Source organism: Acinonyx jubatus, chromosome C2 (genome assembly GCF_027475565.1).
Source record: "Acinonyx jubatus isolate Ajub_Pintada_27869175 chromosome C2, VMU_Ajub_asm_v1.0, whole genome shotgun sequence".
Classification (NCBI taxonomy): Eukaryota; Metazoa; Chordata; class Mammalia; order Carnivora; family Felidae; genus Acinonyx; species Acinonyx jubatus.
In genome coordinates, this window is record NC_069384.1 from 40041985 (window position 1) to 40062691 (window position 20707).

The window sequence follows — 20707 nt, forward strand, 5'->3', positions numbered from 1 at the left end:
TATGTTTCCGTCTATCTAGTTTATTTCTCATAATAGTTTTTGAAAACTATCACCATAACAGGATTTCACAGAGCGATTTACAGCATGGACCACAGCTATCAGGTACCATAAACGTAAGACATTTCAGTCATCAGTGTTTATTCATATACTTTCTCTCTGTTGTCTCGATTGCCACACTCTCCATTCTCCAGAAAACTGTCATTTTCATAACCAGTTCCCAGACTATCAGGTCTGTCAAACTTTAGCACTCTTCTGTCCCATGCATCACCCCCTAACCCCACCGTATACACACATAATTATAAACTGGCACACGCATTAAGCAATCTTAAGGAATTTAAAATCTGTCATTCTGATATCAAGTAACTCTTTAAAAACTTTAGTAAGCATAAGGTCACACAGAAAGCTTGTTATGTAATGCAGGTTTTCATGCCTATTCTCAGAGCTTTTAATTTCATAGTGCTGGGTAAGGAACTATACTTTTTAAAATCTTTCCTCTTTGACATTTTAATTATTATGTGTAGTGGTATGGATCTCCTTGGGTTCATCTTGATCCAAATTCTCTGTGCTCCTGAGCCTGGATGTCTCTTTCCTTCCCCAGGTTGGGAAAGTTTTAAGGTATTATTTCTTCATTCTTTTGGGACCCCTGTAATGTAAATGTTTGTTTACTCAGTGTTATCCAAGATAGCCCTTAAGCCATACTCATTTTTTAAAAATTTTATTTATTTATTTATTTATTTATTTATTTATTTATTTATTTATTTTTCTCTTTCTTTGTTGAAGTCCTGAGTTTATGACCGTTACTTTGAACTCTTTATCAGGTAGATCGCTTGTCCCTGTTCTACTTAGTTCTTTTTCTGAGGCTCTGTCTTGTTCTTTCATTTGGAGCATATTCCTCTGTCCCCATTTGCTTGACTTTCTGTGTTTATTTCTGTGAATTAGGTGGAACAGCTACTTCTCCTAAACTTGAAGGAATGATCCTGTGTATGGTTATCCCCTGTGTGGATTGTGTGTGCCTGATGACTTTGGCTAGCTGGCTAGAGCTGTAGCTGTCATAGGCTGGATGTCCTGGGACTCCCTGTGCTGGGGCCATGCTGGTGGGACAGCCAGAGCTGAAGTAGGTGTAGGCTGGGCTGCTCCTGGGGTTTTCTGCACAGAGGGCACACTGGCAGGACAGCTGAAGCTGAAGTGGGTACGAAGTGGTCTCAGGGCTCTCTTGTGTTGTGGGTGATAGCAGAAGCTAAAGTGGGTGCAGGCTGAGGCATCCTGGGGCATTCTGTGTGGGGTGCCCTTTTCGGGCAGCTGGAGCAGAAGCAGGTGTGGACCACAGTGTCCTGGCAAGTTGTCTGGAGCTTAAGTGGTGTGGGTCTGGAGCGTTCCAGGGTGCTTTGTGCCTGTGTTACCTTGTCAAGTAGTCTTGAGCTACAGTGAACACTGACAAGGGTGACCCGGTATGCACTGTATTGGGCCTCCTTAGTGAGACAGTTGGGGCAGGTATGGGTAGAGGACCAGGGCTCGTTGAGGTGGTAGGGTGTCTGGACCATGCTCCTGTCCATGCTGTCAAGGTGGATGGGGAATGTGTAAACTGTGGTGCTTGACAGCCCCCCTGACCTAGAGAAAGTTCCAGCAGTCTCCCTGCCATTTGGCAGAGTTCTAGGGCTAGATCCTTTATATTCTAGTTGCCCTTTTAAACTGCAACTTTTTTTTTCTGTACCTCAGAGCAGATGAATCTGCTCATAGTCCCTTATTACTGTCCCTCCCCACTGCAGTTTACAGGGGTGAGAGTGGGGATTCCCTATTACCGTGTCTCCGTCTTTCTTGCCATTCTCTATGTGGTCGCTCTTACTTTTGTTGTTCAGCTGTTCAGTCAGTCCTCAGTTCTTCAGGAGGAATTGCTCTCTGTGTAGGTGCAGATTTGTTGTGTCCCTGGAGGAGGTGAGTTCAGGGTCTGCCTACGTCACCATCTCGGACCTAAATTCTTAAAATATTTAAAAGAATACCTAGAAGATGAATTTAATGATAAACTCATTTAATATTATTATTTTATAGATTAAAATCTTCAGATTCAGAGATAGAGTCAAATAGCTAATTAGTAGCAGAGCTGGGTCTAGAAATTAGTGGACTTATCTTCCAGGGAAGTATATTTTTATTTAGATTATGCAAATTCGTATTAAAAAGTTTACCATGTAAATTGGAATTTCAAAGAGAGGAGGGGATCAGGAGGCAGTGGTAAGACAATTTTAAATAGTTTTTAAAGAGTTACCATTTCTTGATATGTAGTTATTCTGAAATATAATCATGACTGTTAAAGTAGATCTTTTCCTATGAGGAAAGGAATGTTCTGACTTTGACTATATTGAGCCAACAGAATATCCTTAGCCTCTTCATTTTAATATACTCATAAGTAAACTGAAATCCCAAGTACAAACAAACAAACAAACAAACAAACAAAAATGCTTTCTTCTTTTGGCTAACCATTTTACTATTTAGGGAGGGATCTTAAAAATAGAAGAGTGCCTATCTTTCCTGCCCCCACCCACTGGCACCTTCTAAGAATAGAAGCTGGGTGTGTGACTCCCAGCTGCCTAACTGGAAAGGAATCTTCAGCCTGTTCCTTTGTCCTCCTTCTGAGTGGGCGGGGTACTGATTACCTGCTCTCTTATTTCTTCTACCTCTCCTCAATATTTCTGAATACTGGGGTCCTTTTCTCTTACTTCTAAAAGTTGATTTTCACCATAACTTGAAGAGCAGGATTCTTTCATGCCTCCGAGGTCTGTGTTGTCTGTTTCATTTTGGCTTTCCCTATGAACCAGTTTACCTCATCTCCCCCATCTCTGTGGACAGAACCTGATCCATAGTCCAGTTTTGCTCTATCTGAAGCCAGTAGAGCAAGCAACCAACCCCATTTCTCTGCCATTTGCTAACAATAACAAGTAGTAGTAATAATAACAGCAGCTACTAATATCTTCTGAGTGCTTCCTATAGTCTGTATTTCATATATACATTCCCATGTAAATAATGCCATGTAAATAATGAAGTAATGAAGGAAATAATGAAGCTAAGATTCAAACCCAGGCAGCCTGACTCACAGCCTCTATTAAATATTACTTACTATAAATAGATCAAACATAAAAAAAAAATGTATGTTGTAAAGGTGGCTGTAGACCCTGTTATAGCCTACATTCTCTGCAGCCTGTTACTTGATGATTTTATTAGTAGCTAGCTACCTGGGAAATGTGTTTGTGTACCATATAGGAGCTATGTTTTCTAAAGGACTTCTATTTGAGAAGAAAATGTAAGCTTCATCAACACTGTTTGCTCATGAGCAAAGAAGACTACTGTGGGTTTTCAGAGCATTTTGTTTTCCTTCAAAATCTAAAGTACAAGTAAAACCCGATACCCCTTTTATAAATTCAGTCAAAATGGAGCTTCATAATCATATCCTGAGATTTCTGCTTTCCCTACTTTTAGAAAGCTAAAATCCATACTGGCAGCCCTTTCCTGGCAAATTTATTAGAATCTTGGGATTACATTTTGTTCATCAAGTTTCATCCTGAATTAACAGAAACAAAGGGAAATGAGATCTCTCTCTTCAAAAAAGAAAAATAATAATAGTGTACCCTAAGGATGTCTATTAGGAGTCTCAATTTATTTTTTGGAGTAAGTTGGAGAATATCTACATTTCTAATATGTTAAACATTGATCTGTGTAATAATGAGTGCAATGAATACTCTCCCCTAATTTCCAACTATCATTTTTTATTTTTTGTCTTTAAATCTGTTGCAGAGATCTGCCAGGTCTTCTTAAACACAGTAATCTGCTTGCCTTCTATCTCATCCCTTTGTTTATAAAATACCCCTTATTTAGAATGTCCACCATCATCTTATACATCATTCTGGGTCTGCAATTTCCCTTAATAGATTTCCTCAAGAGGCTCCCTCTAAATGCTCTTAGCATTTAGGAAGACATTTTTTTTTTTTTTTTACCACTTTATTAAGTAGCAAATATTTGTTGAATAAATCTCACTGGTTGGTACTATTAAGATTATAAAGATAAGGAAAGAATAAAGGAAGTTAGTGATTTATGAAACATCAGTACATACCAGACATTTCACCTAGGTGTTTTCACTTAACTGTCCATTATTTTTATGTCTAAGAAAACTGGATAAAAGAGATAAAAGCCACCTAGCTGGTAATAAAATGGAGTTAGAATTTATACTAGTCAATTTGCAAGTGATAGCATCCTATGTCTAATTAGTTTAGGAAAAAGTTAGTGCACATGGAAAAAATACTGGGTCATGACAAAAAAAGGGGAAGGACAGAATAGGTCCCCAAAGATAACTGCTTCCAGGGACACTGATTTTTCTGCCAGTTGACTTCATTCTCTCCTGTTGCAGACCGGAAGGAATGTCAACAGTCTCCAAGCCTTCATAGTTTAGAGTTGAGAACATTCCAGGGACTCTGACCGGCCTGACTGGGGTCAGTTTCCTATAATTAATATCGTAAGGAGGGTGAGGACGGTCACATAGTTCAAATGGTTACTGGGGTTCCAACCTTGTGTAGTAGGTTATTTCCAGAAAAAGATGGCTCACTGTGAACTGGGTAATATCACACCATTTAGTATAGAATGCCCTAATGAGAAATCTCTTATTCCCAGTCTCATGTTTTTGCCACTACCTCCACTATACAATGTGTCACTGAAATTAACAATGGGGATTAACAACAGTTGGGGGAACAGGCCCCATAAAATATCAACAAGGAAATACATGAAAGGCATGAAACCAACAAGAGGGATAGATCTATTCTGAGGTAGTTATCACTTTAGATTGGGGTATTCGTGAAGGCATTCACGAAGAAGGGGTATTTGATAATGGACTCTGAAAGATAAGCTCATCTTAGAAATGAGTTACTTTCTGAGTACAGCAATTAGCATAAAAAAATGAGAATAAACAAAGTACATTAACTAACCTTGAAGAGTGCCCAGGATTATAATCCTATCCCGACTCCAAAACCCACGTTTCTGTTGCTGTTAATACTATGTGACATATGGAATAAGCACTGAATGAAATTATTTGAAAGTCTGGAAACAGAGCAGTTTAGCAGCTGTAGAAGTGCATATGTAAAATTAGAGGGCCTAAGGTGGTAGCACTGAGAAAGAATGGTATGGCTATGGGCAAAAATATAATTAGAATACAAAGGCTGTGGAAAATAAACAGATTAGAACCTAACGAGGAATGTTTAGTGTCATTGACTGACCTAGCAAAAGATAATCAATTTTGCAGGAGTATTATTCATTCTAAGTGGGTTATGGTGATAGAAAGCAATCTAAATTGAAATACCCAGAAATGGAAATTGGGAAAGAAGTCAGAGCTACAGATTTGGGAGCAAAGTGTGAAACCTGGTGAGCTTTTATATGCAAAAAAAGTGGGGTTGTGAACTGAAACTTATTAACACCCATACAGCTAGAAGAAGATGGAATTAGAATTTTGGTTTTACTACTTCTGTGTTGCTTGCCATTATTTTCTGTTTTGTCCTTTCTGTATTGTCTCTCTAAGTAGACTACGTACACCTTCACGATAGTAGTCAAGCTATCCTTAGACTTAATAGCTGCATGTGCTGGGCTCAAAGTACATGCTCAGTAAATCACTTAAAAAAAAAAAAAACAAACAAAACAAAACCATTTTCATCAATTATCTTAATACTTTTTAGATTATGATGCTTTATGTAACTTGACACACTTTAAAGAATTCTAATTTACTAGAATGGGATACCTAAACATATCAATTATATGTTGATTTCCTTTGCCTCAAGACCCACTGCTCCTCCTTTGTCCATCTAATAACCTTGGCCACATCTTAGAAACCAATCTACCTGTGAAATGCTTTAAATGGCCCATAGCTTTTCTGTTTAAAAATACTACATCTTAAGGAAGAATAGATGATCTTAAACATAAAATTTCAGAATCAGTACTACAGTGTCTTACACTTTAAACCTATACCACAACAGGTATCTTAATAGATTGAAAATGAAAAACATGGACATATCTTTATAGAAAGTATACAAAATTGATTTCTAAATTTACAAGTAAAGTATTAATTAAAGGTCAAAGTTTATTTTTTTAAAGTAATATCATTGATATAGGTACACCGGGATTAGAATTTATCATGTACTAGAGGTGCGTTGGGTTTGTCAGCATATGATTGGAATTCATTCCTTATCACTGAAGATTACAATTTCTGATCGCTCTTTTTGTCCCATACAGGTAGCAGAAGTAGCTGGAGGTTAACATAATATCCATTTATGCCCATTTTGTATCCATCGCAGCCAGGGTACTATAGAATCAGCAAAAGATAGCTAATGCCTGTATTTGAATAAACTCTATTTTTAATATTTCTCTTTTTTTTTCTCATTTACAGGGAGTTGATTTTCATATGGAGTAAACTTCAGCTTAAGTCTAATCCTTCAAAGCAAGTTTTTGTAGATCAATGCTACCAGCTTTTAAGAACAGCAACTAATGTGAGAGTCATATTTCCTTTCATGAAAATCATTAAAGATGAGGTAAATAGGATATATTTATCCCTTAATTTTAAATGAAATGTAAATGACAGTTCACCGAAACTGGAATCTTTTATGATAAAATGTTTCTGAAGAGAAGGAGGATTCAAAGGCCACATATCCTATCCTTCCCTTTCCCCAACTGCAATCTCCCAACATGGTACTAAGCATTTACATAAGTGAAAATAACTGAAAAAAGACCGAAAAACTGCCAATTTACTGTTACTTAAAATTTAATATGGGAACAACTGCTTCGATAAGAAGTAATTATCTCTTTTCTTTAAAAGTGTCACTTTTAACATTATCCTAACTCCTGTTTGTAGAATCTTAACTTATTTGCAAATGAACTTTGTATATACATAGGTCACTTTCACAGAAAAATATAGTTCATAATTTTAAGTCTGGTATTAAGGTGAAAAGGAACAATGAATTCTGAAGCATTTTTGAAATCTGACAAATTTTTAAAGTATTTATTTGAAGTAACAGTAAAATTCATTACCTGTTTTTAAAAATAGTTCTGAAGTAAGTTTTTCATGGTCACTTAAAAGTGAATACAGTTCTGTGTAAGACTCTTACATAGGCATGAAACTGGATCCTGCAAACGCTTTAACTTTTTCCCCTCAAATATTAACAGAACCTTGAATACCAAGATAGGAAAGATAAAGCTACCCTGCATTTTAGGTAGCTCCATTTGGCTGAATCTTTATGTGGGTTATTTTTAAATATATAAGGAACATCCAATAAATAATGCATTTTAATATTTCTTATAAATTTATCCATTTTTCACACTAATTATCACGTCATTCATTAGATGTATGACCATGTAGTGATTATATTCCCATGATATAAAGTTAGCAGCATTATATTCAGAGAGCTTTGTAAATTTCCGATTTTATTTTACTAACTGCATTCATAGCTTCATTATTAAACAGTGAAATGTCATTCAAATGCATTGTTGGGGCACCTGGGTGGCTCAGTCTGTTAGGCATTCAGCTTTGGCTCAGGTCATGATTTCGCTGTTCATGAATTTAAGCCCTATATCAGGTTCTGTGCTGACAGTTCAGAGCTCAGAGCCTGGAGCCTGCTTCAGATTCTGCATCGCCCTCTCTCTTTGCCCCTCCCCCACTCGCCCTCTCTCTCTCCCTCTCTCAAAAATAAACGTTAAAAAAAAAAATGCATTGTCAAAGTTAATCTCTACCCCCATCAAAAAGGGAAAGAAAACCAAACAAGCTATGTTTTAAAATCCTTCCAATATTTCTTTATTTTTATTTTTATTTATTTAAAAAAATTTTTTTTGAGAGACAGAGAGAGTGTGAACACAGGAGGGGCAGAGAGAGAGGTAGACAACAGAGTCTGAAGCAGGCTCCAGGCTCTGAGCTGTCAGCACAGAGCCCAATGCGGGCCTTGACCCACGAACTGTGAGATCATGACCTGAGCTGAAGTTGGACACTTAACTGACTGAGCCACCCAGGCACCCTCCTTCTCAATATTTAAATTGCACCAGAATCACCAGTAAAACTTTTTTTGTTAATTTTTTTTTTAATGTTTATTTATTTTTGAGAGAGACAGAAACAGAATGTGAGTGGGTTAGGGGCAGAGAGAGAGGGAGACACAGAATCCGAAGCAGGCTCCAGGCTCTGAGCTGTCAGCACAGAGCCTGATGCGGGGCTCGAACTCACAAACCGTGAGATCATGACCTGAGCCAAAGTTGGATGCTCAACCAACTGAGCCACCCAGGCGCCCCAGTAAAACTTTTTAAAAAATAAAAATGTATCCATATATATACATAGGATTCTTATTTGCACCAAAAGTTGAGTTTTGTTATGCAAAGTTTACAATGTAGGTGATGTTCAGCCAGTTGTCATAAAGCTTTCTTATTTTCACATGTCTACTCAACATGAGAATATAAGAGGAAAAATTCAAAGATGAAATAAATATTGAAAATGTGCTTAACTGTATATACTCTACTAAAAACATCTTTAATGATGGGATAAATCATATACGTGCTTTAGCGCTCTGAAAAGAAGCAAAAAGAATGCCGTGTGAATTCAGAAGAATGAGACCTTACAAATGGCTTATCTGAAAAGGCTCACAGAGGAAGATGCTTTAAGCTGGGTTTTAAACGATAGAGGAGGAGAATACTAACATGTAAAGTATTTTGCAGTTTACAGAGCACTTTTGCCTCACTACATCAATTGTTTTTCCCACAAGTGTCCATTAGCATTAATATGGTAGGAGAAAAACATGAGGAAGTGTGTGGGAGATGAAACTAGTCAGAGACTGCCTGAAGTTGTAGGGCTGGTGGGTGGTGGTTGTTGGAAATACTTAAGGGACTTGCATGCCGCACTGAAAGTTGGAACTTCAGTCCATAAATGTACTGGGATTGTTGAAGGATTTCAGGTAAGGAAGTATCCTGTTGCATTTTGTGATGATTTTGAATTTTTTTTAAAGTTTTATTCTTTTTAATTTTTTTAAATGTTTATTTTTAAGAGAGTGAGTGAGCACAAACTGGGGAGGGACAAAGAAAGAGGGGGACAGAGGATCCGAAGAGGGTTCTGCGCTGACAGCAGCAAGCCTGATATGGGACTTGAACTTATGAACATGAGATCATTACCTGAGCTGAAGCTGGATACTCAACTGACTAAGCCACTCACGTGCCCTATGATCTTAAAAATTTTAGACTTGGGCAGCTGGATACATGATAATTTCATGAGTTAAGACAGAGGATGTAGATAGAACTTAGGAGAGAGAGAAGGAATTCTGTTTTGAAGCAGTGAATTTTGAATTTACTATATCTGGAAAATCTAGGTGGAAATATCTAATTGTGATAGATACGAAGAAATAAAAAATTTGAGTTCAGAAAAGGATTCCAAGCTGAAATGATGGATTTACATAGGAGAAAGCTAACGTCAGTAGAATAGATCCAATCCCATTCATATTTGCAAACATTTATTTAAAGGTCAACGTATTATGCCAACTTCTATGTTAATGACAGGAGGATATAAAAAATGAGATACTGTCCCTGTGATTTAAGAATCCAAAGTCAGGGCATAGGGGCATATACAGTTACAAAACAGTATATATGTACTTTTTATAAATAAGTATAAACTATTCTCAGTGGAAAGAAGAGGGATGTTTAACTCTACTCCAGGGCTGGGGCCAGAATATGAATGGGGAGAAAAACTTTCAGAGTAAAACTGACTCTCAAAAAATGAACAGGAAATGGGTAGAAATTTACTACCTAGATAACATGGGATTATAACATGCAAAGTTAAGGTCTGCCTGTGGAAGTGTAAGTAAGTAGTCAAGCAGGTCTACAAAGCACATAAAGGACTAAGAAGACATGAGGCTGGCAAGGTAGTGTTCCTCCCTGTCATCTACATATGCAGGCAGCGCATGTGCATGTGAGCACACACACACACACACACACACACGCACAATCTTAAAGACATATTATCATTGTATCTTTTTTCTATTCAAACAAGCATTTAGATCATTTCTGATCACTAGAAGCATCATTTATAATTTGAGTTAAGGTGGACACATAACAAATTCCCAAGTTCAGTTACCTTTGAGTCATCAGTAAAAGTTTCAAAGCTTGATAATTTTCAGATAACTTCCAAGTAGGTTCATTATTTTGATTTTTATTAGATTTGGAAAGACTGTAATTGCCCTGTTCACGTGGGCCCCACTTTTCCTCTTACTTGGATAAATAATATTATTTAATAAGATAAGTAATGTTTTTAGTGCAGGTTTATGAATGTCTGTAAGCAGTCTTTTTTTTTTTTTTAAATCTAGCTCTTTTTAAACATCAAAATTGATAAATGCTTTAAACATTTATTTAATTTAAGCATTATTCAATTTAACCCTTCTACCTTAGAATGTAAGATTGGTACCTAAAATAAATGGGGGGCTATATTTGTAAGAAACCTTAATCACCATAAGGTTTTGAAGCATTTTTTATCGATTAGTAGGGTTTGTCAAACTTAAAAACTAATTAAATTGGAAGCTAAAATGCTATCTCCTCCAGATTATTGTCAAGTTAAAGAAGAAAGATTTACTTCTATATTAAAGAAGAATTAAAATAAGGCTACCTGATGAGGAAAACTGCACATGTAGCATAATGTGTTTATTTAGCTCTCATTTCAGAGTTATATTTAAAAAAATAAAACAATGTAAAAATGTTTTTTACAAAGGTATTTAGTAATATTTTTCCTCTTACAGGTTGAAGAAGATGGCTTACAAATCTGTGTCGAAATATGTGGTTGTGCCCTACAACTAGATCTTCATGATGATCCCAAAACTAAATGTTTAATATATAAAACAATTGCACATTTTTTGCCAAATGATTTGGAGATCCTCAGGATTTGTGCACTCTCAATATTTTTTCTTGAGCGCTCCCTGGAAGCTTACCATACTGTTGAAGACCTTTACAAACGTCCAGATGAGGAATATAACGAAGGCACAAGTAGTGTTCAAAATCGAGTTCGTTTTGAATTACTTCCGATTTTGAAAAAGGGATTGTTTTTTGATCCTGAATTCTGGAACTTCGTAATGATTAAGAAAAACTGTGTAGCATTATTGAGTGATAAATCAGCAGTTAGATTTCTAAATGAAAGTACACTGGAAAATTCTACAGGTAATCTGAAAAAGGCAGTGGAACAGCAAGGTTTAGATGAAGGGCTTGACTCTCTTACCGATCAGAGCACTGGAGAGCCTGATCCTGATGATTTGTCTAGAGTGCAACCTAAGGGTCACATTAATACAAAGAAAAACCTTATGGCTCTTAATGTTTCCAAAGTAGATCACAATGTCCCAAGGCATCGGTGTATGTTATGTAACAAGGAATTTCTAGGCGGTCACATTGTAAGGCATGCCCAGGCTCATCAGAAAAAGGGCAGTTTTTCATGTGTGATATGTGGTAGGAAATTTAGAAACAAAGGACTTATGCAGAAGCATTTAAAGAATCATGTTAAGAAAATACAAAGACAGCAAATTGCTGCAGCTCAACAGGAGGATCAAGAAATCCCCGCTGTGGAAGAAATAAATTGTTCCGATGCTTTCATTTCATTTGAGAATGGGAATTCTGATAATAAGGATTTGGAAGCAGACACAATTACTGCTTCCAGTGATGGAAACAAAGAGGTCATCCCTGCACATGTGGCTGAATTCATTGAAATTCCCGTAAGTGTATCCGAAGATGTAATTGAGAACATGATTGAAAATGGGAATCCTGATACTTCTTTAAATAATGTCTCAGAACCTTTGCCTGTATGTGAGGATGACTATGAGGAGGAAGAGGATGAAGAAGGTGATTATGAAGAAGATGATTATGACCTGAATCAAGAAACTTCCGTACTTCATAAAATCAATGGAACTGTGTGCCATCCAAAAGAGATATATGCTACAGATCAAGAAGGGAACTTTAAGTGCCCTGCTCTTGGTTGTGTCAGGATATTTAAAAGAATCGGATTTCTAAATAAACATGCAAGGACTGTACATCCAACTGATTTAAATGTGCGGCAAACGGTAATGAAGTGGAGCAAAGGAAAATGCAAATTCTGTCAAAGGCAATTTGAAGATTCTCAACATTTTATAGATCACCTTAATAGACACAGCTACCCAAATGTGTACTTCTGTTTGCATTTTAATTGCAACGAGTCATTTAAGTTGCCATTCCAGCTTGCTCAGCACACAAAAAGTCACAGGATATTTCAAGCTCAGTGTAGTTTTCCAGAATGTCACGAGCTTTTTGAAGATCTTCCTCTGCTCTATGAACATGAAGCTCAGCACTATTTGAGTAAAACACCAGAATCCTCCGCACAACCAAGTGAAACAATTCTTTGGGATGTTCTTACAGACTCAAATCCTAATCATCAGGAAAAAGACTCATCTAGTAATGAGAAACAAACTCTCACTCTGCCAGTTTCTACTAGCAAATCAAGGAAAGATTCCATAGAACCAAAGACGTGTACAGAAAGTATGGAGAAGAAAACAGATGGTTTAGTTCAGAATGGAAATGAACATTCTGACGACACTGTTTCTGATATAAGCTTGATAGACCAAAAGATGCCTGACATAGAGCCAAATTCTGAAAGTAATTATAGTATTAGTGATTTAGTCAATGGACACAGTGGAACAGAGCAGACACCTTTAGTTTCGTCAGAGCCTGCTTTGAAAACTGATACAAACAGAATCAGGACAGAAAATGGTTCCATTTTACCCAGTGTTGTACCACAAGAACATAATACCCTGCCAGTATCTCAGGCACCTTCCAAACCAAATCTGACGAGTGAACATACTTCATATGGCTTAATTTTAACAAAGCCGTATGTCAGACCACTGCCTCCCAGTTACCTTGATGAACGGTACCTTAGTATGCCAAAACGCAGAAAATTTCTGACTGATAGAGTAGATGCCTGTTCTGATCAAGATAACGTTTGTAAAAAATCCGTGAAAAGATTAAGATGTGGCAAATGCCTGACCACCTACTGTAATGCAGAAGCACTTGAGGCTCACCTTGCACAAAAGAAATGTCAGACACTCTTTGGATTTGATTCAGATGATGAAAGTAAGTCTTCTATCTTCTTAGTAGGTGTTATCTGTAGAAACAGAAAATGCCATAGATCTTTATGAGGTTAAGAAAGTTAACATTTGCATAGTGCAGATTATAAAGCACCACCCCCATATGTTATTTCTTTCAATCCATACCACTACTATGAAGGTGATATTACTATTCCTGTTTCATAGATGAAGCAACTGAAATTCACAAGTGAGTAATTTGCATAGGTACAGCCTATGAACTTGTGGAAGCCAGAACTTGTACATGGTTTTTCATGTTCTTTGATCATACTCTTCACTGTGTGTCCAAGACATTTTCTTCATTGCAGATTTCATGTAATAAAAATTTTAGAAATGAAGTAATTATGATGGAAATGTTTTTCATCTAATGCCAGAATATAAACCAAGTGAAGCTGAGCTTCTATTTTTTAAAAAAAAAATTTTTTTTCAACGTTTATTTATTTTTGGGACAGAGAGAGACAGAGCATGAACGGGGGAGGGGCAGAGAGAGAGGGAGACACAGAATCGGAAACAGGCTCCAGGCTCTGAGCCATCAGCCCAGAGCCTGACGCGGGGCTCGAACTCCCGGACCGCGAGATCGTGACCTGGCTGAAGTCGGACGCTTAAACGACTGCGCCACCCAGGCGCCCCTAAGCTGAGCTTCTATTATAGAAACAGAAGTGAAAAAGAACCAGAAAATAACTGAAAAAAATTGAGCAAAAGAAAAGCTTGCTTTTCTACTAATAACAATATTTTTCGAATGAGTAAGGGGTAAAATAGGAATCTAACTTAGAATTCCAGTTGAACTATAAAATTTGAATTAACAGACATGTTCTGTTTTACAGGTGCCTGATAAAAATGTTTCAGAATGATCTGTCGATCAAGCAGTAGTGTGAGAAAAGCACTGCAAGAAATTGCATCATCAGTTTGCTATTTTCCTGATGGCCTTAATTTTCAAGCGGTCTTGGATTTACTAAAGATAAAGACAAAGCACATTTTCTAGAATGAACTCAGAGAGGAGATGTGCTGGTTTAGACTCCAAAAGGGTTATTAAAAAACTCCCAAAGTACCAGTTATCCAGAAAACCACATTTTTTAAAAAGTTGATGACTATTAATGCAGCATGTTCAGTTTTACCTATGTGAGAAACATGTTCGGGCAACTAGTCAGAAAGGAAAACCAGCTATGGCCTTACAGAAAGGGAAAAGTTAACCGGTTATTAAAAAAAAAAGGGGGGGGGAAGTGGGGGTGGTTTACAATAAACAGCTTAAAGTATTCTACAAAAGAAATTTGTTTTCTTGTCATGCATAATCAGATTATGTCCTCCCCTTCTCGTCAAACACGGTTTAAAGAACTACTGGTATTTGGTTTATTATAATTTAAAAACTGATACATAAAAATAAAATTTGATTTATCACCATGCTATCCATAAAAGATTGTAACTTGTTTCCAGATGATTGATTAGACAGGATAGAGTTCAATGAATGGCATGCCAGCACTGAAAATTAAACAAAAGAAAACAAAACACTTTGCTAATAAGCTCCACTTTCCACTTTGGTAATACCAATGAGTTGTATTTAAAGGCAGCAGTGTCAAATAGAAAAAGAACCATCAGTAACTTTGAGGAGAGATGGGAGGAATCTAAGACCATTAAAGGCTATCTAATTGAAGGAAAACACTGAATTGCAAATAACTCAATGTGAATAATGGTATAAGCACACTGGGATATTTCTATTTGTATATAGAGTAGTGTTAGGACATTGCTTGATGATTCATAGTAAGGTCCTTTTAGACATTAATGTGAGTTATCTAAGTACAGTCCTATAAAAATAACTGGCTGTAAAAAAAATATGTCAGCTAAAATCAGGTCAAGAATTCATTGGTTTTATTCAGTTAGGAGAGTTAATTCTAAAATAAGCCATACTACTCATGCTTTCTTATTTATTAGTGATGAATTTGGTCTGAATAGTAATTTTTATATATAAAAGGAAATATGTACACAAAAATTTGCACAGCAAGAACACAGTTAAGATATATTGATGCTTTTATTTTCCTTGATGACCAGTAATTTTCCTAAGGAAGATTTTAACTTACTAGTCAATGAATTGTTCAAACACAAAATGTTTTTTAAAATACCCTCTCAGATATGTTCCACTTGTACATTCTCTAAAAGAGGAAATTTAGTGATCTTTTACCTAGTAGTGTGTTAATCTATAGCAGGGATAAAATGAACAAAAATACAAAGGCAAATTCTTAAAAAATGGAGCTGCTAATGTGCCATCGTCAACCAAATATTCCAGTTATTCAAACAGACACGTTTTTGTTCAAAGCAGATAATCTTGTCAGACCTTAGTATTATAGCTTCTTTAATGAAGTCACTAAGGAAGGGGCATTTCTTCAAGGTAGCATCCAGACTTTATCAAGTTGGGATATCCAGGCCATGAGGATTTTAAAAAATTCCCAATTTTATTATTTATTCATTCACTACTATGCAAGTGATAGTCACAAGTCCATTCCAATCAAATTTAAGTTTTTGTTTTGTTGTGTAGCCTACATTAGGCTGTGGGATTTACATTTAAATGACACATAAGTAAATGCAACTCAATCAGATTTTTAAATCCGTTAAGGTCAACTAAAAAAAAAAATGTTTTCCATATTTCCTAAAGCTAAAAATATACTTGAGTTCTATTTCAGTTCAATATAAAGTACATCATGTAATAAAAAGTCTGTTTGGACACTATTTGGACAGTGAGGTTTTTTTTTTTAATATAATTTCTGCTTTGTATATTTTCCAGAAGTTTAAAATTATAATTTAGCATTTTATCACATCTTTTAACTTTCACTTTTTATAAGTTGTGACTATTGACATAAATCCATGTCTGAAAATTGTTATTTTTATTCATTATGCAGTTCATATCAAGAGGTTTTAAACATATTCCACTTGTTAATTTTATCTTTAATTTGAGGTTTTATTTCTACTTTTGTGTTGCTAAAGGAAAACTATTTCTGAAACATTGAGATCAAATTGGCCTATAAATAATTAAATCAAGGAATGTTTTATAAAAATCTATTTAGCTATGCTGTTCTAAACCTCTTTATATAATCCTCAAATAATTGCTATTGAAAGAATGTGTACATTTCATCATGTATGTCTTATAAAGCATAAACTTAACATCATTTTGCTTTTGTGGGGTGCATAAACTTCCAACAGTTCTCATTGGGGATTTGGAAGAAAAGGAAGCTTTCTTATTCCTCAGTTCTTCTCTTTTACTTTTCTACTTCTTCTATTTTGAGGATGTGTTTATCTTACATGGACCAAGTTTCAATCTTTTTTTTTTTTAATAAAAATTTCCTTCAAAACATTAAATATTAACTTTCTGCTGTCTCAGTAAGGTCAAGAAAATAGCAAATCTGAATTTTTGCTGCTCAGATATTACAAAAAAGAGGGATCTCCGTGGACAAGGACACTGGTACTTTGGGCTCTAGCCATATCCATTTTTTTAAACCACCGATTATATGAGTAGATAACTTATAACACTGAACTTGTGATTCTTTTCAAATCACACTTGAAGGTTCAGCTGTACTCCTTTCATGTTTGGTTTAAACTGTTGTATGGATGAAAAACCTAAAAGGGATGATAGTGTTTATCTTTTAATTTATTTGGTACTGTAAAACACCTTTTCAGAATGCCTAAATGCTGCATATGCATTTTGGAATTGTTAATATGTGAAAGATATTACAGATTCAGCAAGAAAGGAAATTTGTGCTTCCTTGTTGAACATTAAATTATTTTACTTTGCATTTTATAAGAGTACAAATTAAAACTGAGCCATTGAACTGCAATAATTCAACAATAGCGTCTCATTTCAAGAAATTTTTTGTACTGTACATAGACTTGTTCAATAAAACATTGTCCTTGTTGGTAATGAAGTGTTCAGTTTTATGTAGCACATTGCTTCAAAAGGAATTAGGCTTAAGGTATATATTCAGTAAGAAATTTCTATTAGGTCTCCTAAGAGAGTAACTTAGTTAATATTACCATATTCAGATGATTAACTAAAAAAAATTTAAAATAGAAAAGTCTAAAAGTTTACATAAAACCTTTTTAGACATTATTTTAACTTATGTCTACATGCAGGAATTACAAGTTGATAGAATGCTGATTCCTCAAGTTATTTCAGGTACCCTTTGCAAACTTAGTAGGTGGACAAATTATCAGAACTCTTCAAATGAAAGACAGTGGATGGATTTATCTATGTTGGTAAATCTTCAAAGATGAAGAGCCTCTGGTGGAATTCCAAACAAAAAACCAAACACTGGGAAGTCACTTTGAAATAAGATGTAAATATGATGAAAATTACTTCCTAAAAAGCATTTCAGTGGGACAATGTGTAAACCAATTAATCTGTATCTAAAAGTGAGGTCCGTGAGCGTGAGGGCTCCTACTTTTCTGGTTGACTAACAAAGCAAAACCCCCTACACTCAGCTATAACTTGCAACAGGAAAAGAATGAGAGCTGAAGTAGAAAAAGCACCTGTTTGATGCGATGAGATACCAATGCAAATGAAAGGACAGTGTCAAATACAGTGGTTTGTACATATTACAAACATGCTTGGAAAAACACTGACAAAGCTATGGAAGCACTCTAGACCTGAGATCTAGAATTCTCAGCCTATGCTTTAGGATCATGATTTTAGACTACTAAATGTATTGAGGAAGTATTTAGATAAAAAATATTGGGTTTATCTAATTTTTCTTGAGACTTGAGGAATTTTGGGAAGCAGTCAAATATTACTAAGTGTGCTTCCACGATAAACAAATGAGGTTGCCTTTCAGTGCATAATATAAATTCCATACCAATTTCAAGAGCGAACTGATAAGAGTCAGAAGTTTGGGCTACATATCAAGACGTCAAATGGAGGCAATCCAATATTACATGGAGTAAAAACTAAAAATGAGAGGGAGGTCCATGCCTTAACTTATGAGTGCTACACAAAGGAGAAGAAATGTCTTCTGTGTTACCAAATTATACTAGCTGTTTTATATGTTATCTCTAATTAAAACAACTCATAGATATGAACTCTGCATTTCAGAAACCAAACCTCAGATATATTAACTAACTTGACTGAAGCCACAGGACAGGTGGGATTGAAAAATCAGAGGTGTCCTCCTAAAACCATAATGCCTTGCAGTTTTCTCTACAAATACGGGTGGATCTAATATATCCAAAGAGAGGATTAGACTTTCCTCAGGATCAGTGACTTCAGAGACAAAGGATGAAATCTGGTAGGGGCAGGTGGCCGAGGTTTCATTTTCTTCTACTAGCAGTGATTCTTATTCTTACAGTTTGGTCCTGGGAGCACCAAAATCAGCATCATCTAAGAACTTGTTACAAATGCTAAATTTTGGACAGTTGAGGGACCAGTCTGTCGTTTAACAAGTCCTCTGGGTGACTAATGATGCTAAGGTTTAAAAACCACAGATCTAAGGCATCAAGCTGCTTCATATTTCCCCAGAAGGTAAACTATTCCCCCTTAAATTCATAGAGCATTCTTAGAAACTCTTGATGTCCAGGACATTTAAAGAAGGTCCCCTATTAATAGGTACTTAAATAACTACAGTTGGGTGAAATAGATATTGTAATACTAAGATCTCACCACCCCCCCCCAAGTCACTCTAATCTAGAAAACCTTCTTATTTTTTTTCTCAAAAAGTATTCAGTAAGTGAAAACTACCAGAATGTGATTTAATGGAAGCAGCTCAAAGAGATGTGGGGACCAACTGTATTCAAATTCCAGCATGATAGTTTATGGTTGTGGAGTCTTAAGCAATTAAGTGCATCCCACTGAGCTCAGACTCCCACATATGTCAAAAGAGGAGAGCTATTCTTGCAAGGTTGTAAGAATTAAGTAGGTGAAGGGCCCAGTGCTGAGCCCTTAACTGTTAACAGTTTTACTAAATTTCTCTTCAGGTCATGGTTCTTGTACTGGCTTTGACTCTAGACAAAAATAGCCGTGCTGTTTTATTCGTGCATTTTTCACTACTGCTCCCTTCACCTGGAATTCTTCACCCTCTTTCTGTCCCACCCCTCATTCTTTGCGTTATCTTCTTAGGCATCACCACTTTCTCCAGAAAGCCTGATCTCTCTTGGTAACTCATTTCCCAATTAAAACCTCCTTCTCCCAGACTTCCTCCTCTCAGCAAATGGCAGCTCATTACCCAAACCAAATCTTGCAGTTATCCCGAACCCATTATCAAGTTTTCCACTCTACCTCCAGCCACCAGCATCTCTCACCTGGACTACTGTCTCCTAATTGGGCTCCCTGCCTCTACCTTTGCCTTTCTTCAGTTTGTTCTTCACACCAGTAGCCAAAAAGATCCTGTCGAAGCAAGTCAGATCATGCCATTCGTCAGTTTAAAATTCTCCAAAGCCTTTACAACTCATTCATTTATTCAACAAATATTTATTGCATACCTACTATGTGCCAGGTTCTGTAATAGGCAATAATAAAAAAAATAATAAAAATCCCTGGCTCATAGAACTCACATTCTACTGGGGGGCAACATATAGTGTGTTATAAGTGCTATGGAGAAAACTTAAGTGGATGGGGAAAAGAGAAGTAAGCATGGCATTGTTGATGATGATTTTAAACAGGATGGTAAAGGAAGGCTTATTTAATAAGCTGATTTTCTTATTGCTATTTTTAATTTTTATTTTTTTATTAAATTTTTTTAACGTTTAAATTTTATCTAAATCCAAGTTAGTTAACATATAGTGTAGTAATGATTTTAGGAGTATTATTTAGTGATTGATCACTTACATAGAACACCCAGTGCTCATCCCAGCAAGTGCCCTCTTTATACCCATCACCCATTTTGCCCATCACCCCACCAAACACCCTTCCAACAACCCTCAGCTTGTTCTCTGTATGTAAGAGTCTCTTATGGTTTGCCTCCCTCTCTGTTTTTATCTTATTTTGATAAGGCAACTTTGGAGCAGGGACCTGAGTGAAGTTAAGAGAAAGAAAGCCATTCAGGTATCTCAGGGAAAAATCTGCCAGGAAGAACAGCAAGAGCAAAGGCTCTGAGGCAAGTACCTATAAGGCAAGTTTAAGGAACAAACAGCAAGGGGACCACTGTGACTAGTGTGGAGTGAGAGATTGAGAGAATAACAGAAAATGAAGACAGAGAGGTAAAAGATAACAGCCAAAGTCCTCACAATGGCCTGCAAGGTTCTCGATCTGCAGTATCCAATACAGTATCCACTAGCCACATGTGGCTATCAAAATTCAAATAAAACTGAAAATTCAGTGCCTCGGTTGTACTAGCCACATTACAACCACTCAACAGCCACACGTGGCTGATGGGTAGTGTACTGAACAACACAGATCCAGAACATCTCATTCTGGATGTTATCTCATCATTATCTCAAAGTATTTTTGGACAGGTGGTCTCTATCAGTGGTTCTCAACTGGGGGTGGTGATTTGTCCTCCAGGGTACATTTGGCAAATTGGAGATATTTTTGGTAGCCACAGCTGAGGGGAGGAGATGCCACTGGCATCTAGTGGGTGGAGGCAAGGGACGCTGTTAAGCGT

At 36.4% G+C, this 20707-nt stretch overlaps 1 protein-coding gene and 1 long non-coding RNA gene across 9 annotated transcripts in view; one reads left to right on the top strand and one right to left on the bottom strand.

The window, feature by feature from the left end:
- Positions 1 to 16450, top strand: part of ZNF654 (zinc finger protein 654) — a 92664-nt gene extending 76214 nt beyond the window's left edge. For 3 of the 4 annotated variants that reach the window (XM_053220705.1, XM_053220706.1, XM_053220707.1), the window contains 2 exons: positions 6413 to 6554; positions 10776 to 13544. In XM_053220705.1, coding sequence (XP_053076680.1) covers positions 6413 to 6554; positions 10776 to 13187 — 2554 coding nt within the window. In that variant the 3' untranslated portion in view covers positions 13188 to 13544. Of the gene's footprint in view, positions 1 to 6412; positions 6555 to 10775; positions 13545 to 13957 lie in introns of those variants that run through there. The other variant, XM_015065956.3, reaches the window with a different exon arrangement.
- The window catches only part of LOC106969432 (uncharacterized), a 22341-nt gene continuing 1634 nt past the window's right edge, over positions 1 to 20707 (bottom strand). For 2 of the 5 annotated variants that reach the window (XR_001429342.3, XR_008297604.1), the window contains exons 2-5: positions 19407 to 19491; positions 13071 to 13153; positions 1844 to 1975; positions 1 to 643 (exon numbers count right to left, since the gene is read on the bottom strand). This is a non-coding gene — a long non-coding RNA (uncharacterized LOC106969432). Of the gene's footprint in view, positions 644 to 1843; positions 1998 to 13070; positions 13154 to 19406; positions 19492 to 20707 lie in introns of all 5 variants that reach the window. The other 3 variants (XR_001429341.3, XR_008297606.1, XR_008297605.1) reach the window with 3 other exon arrangements.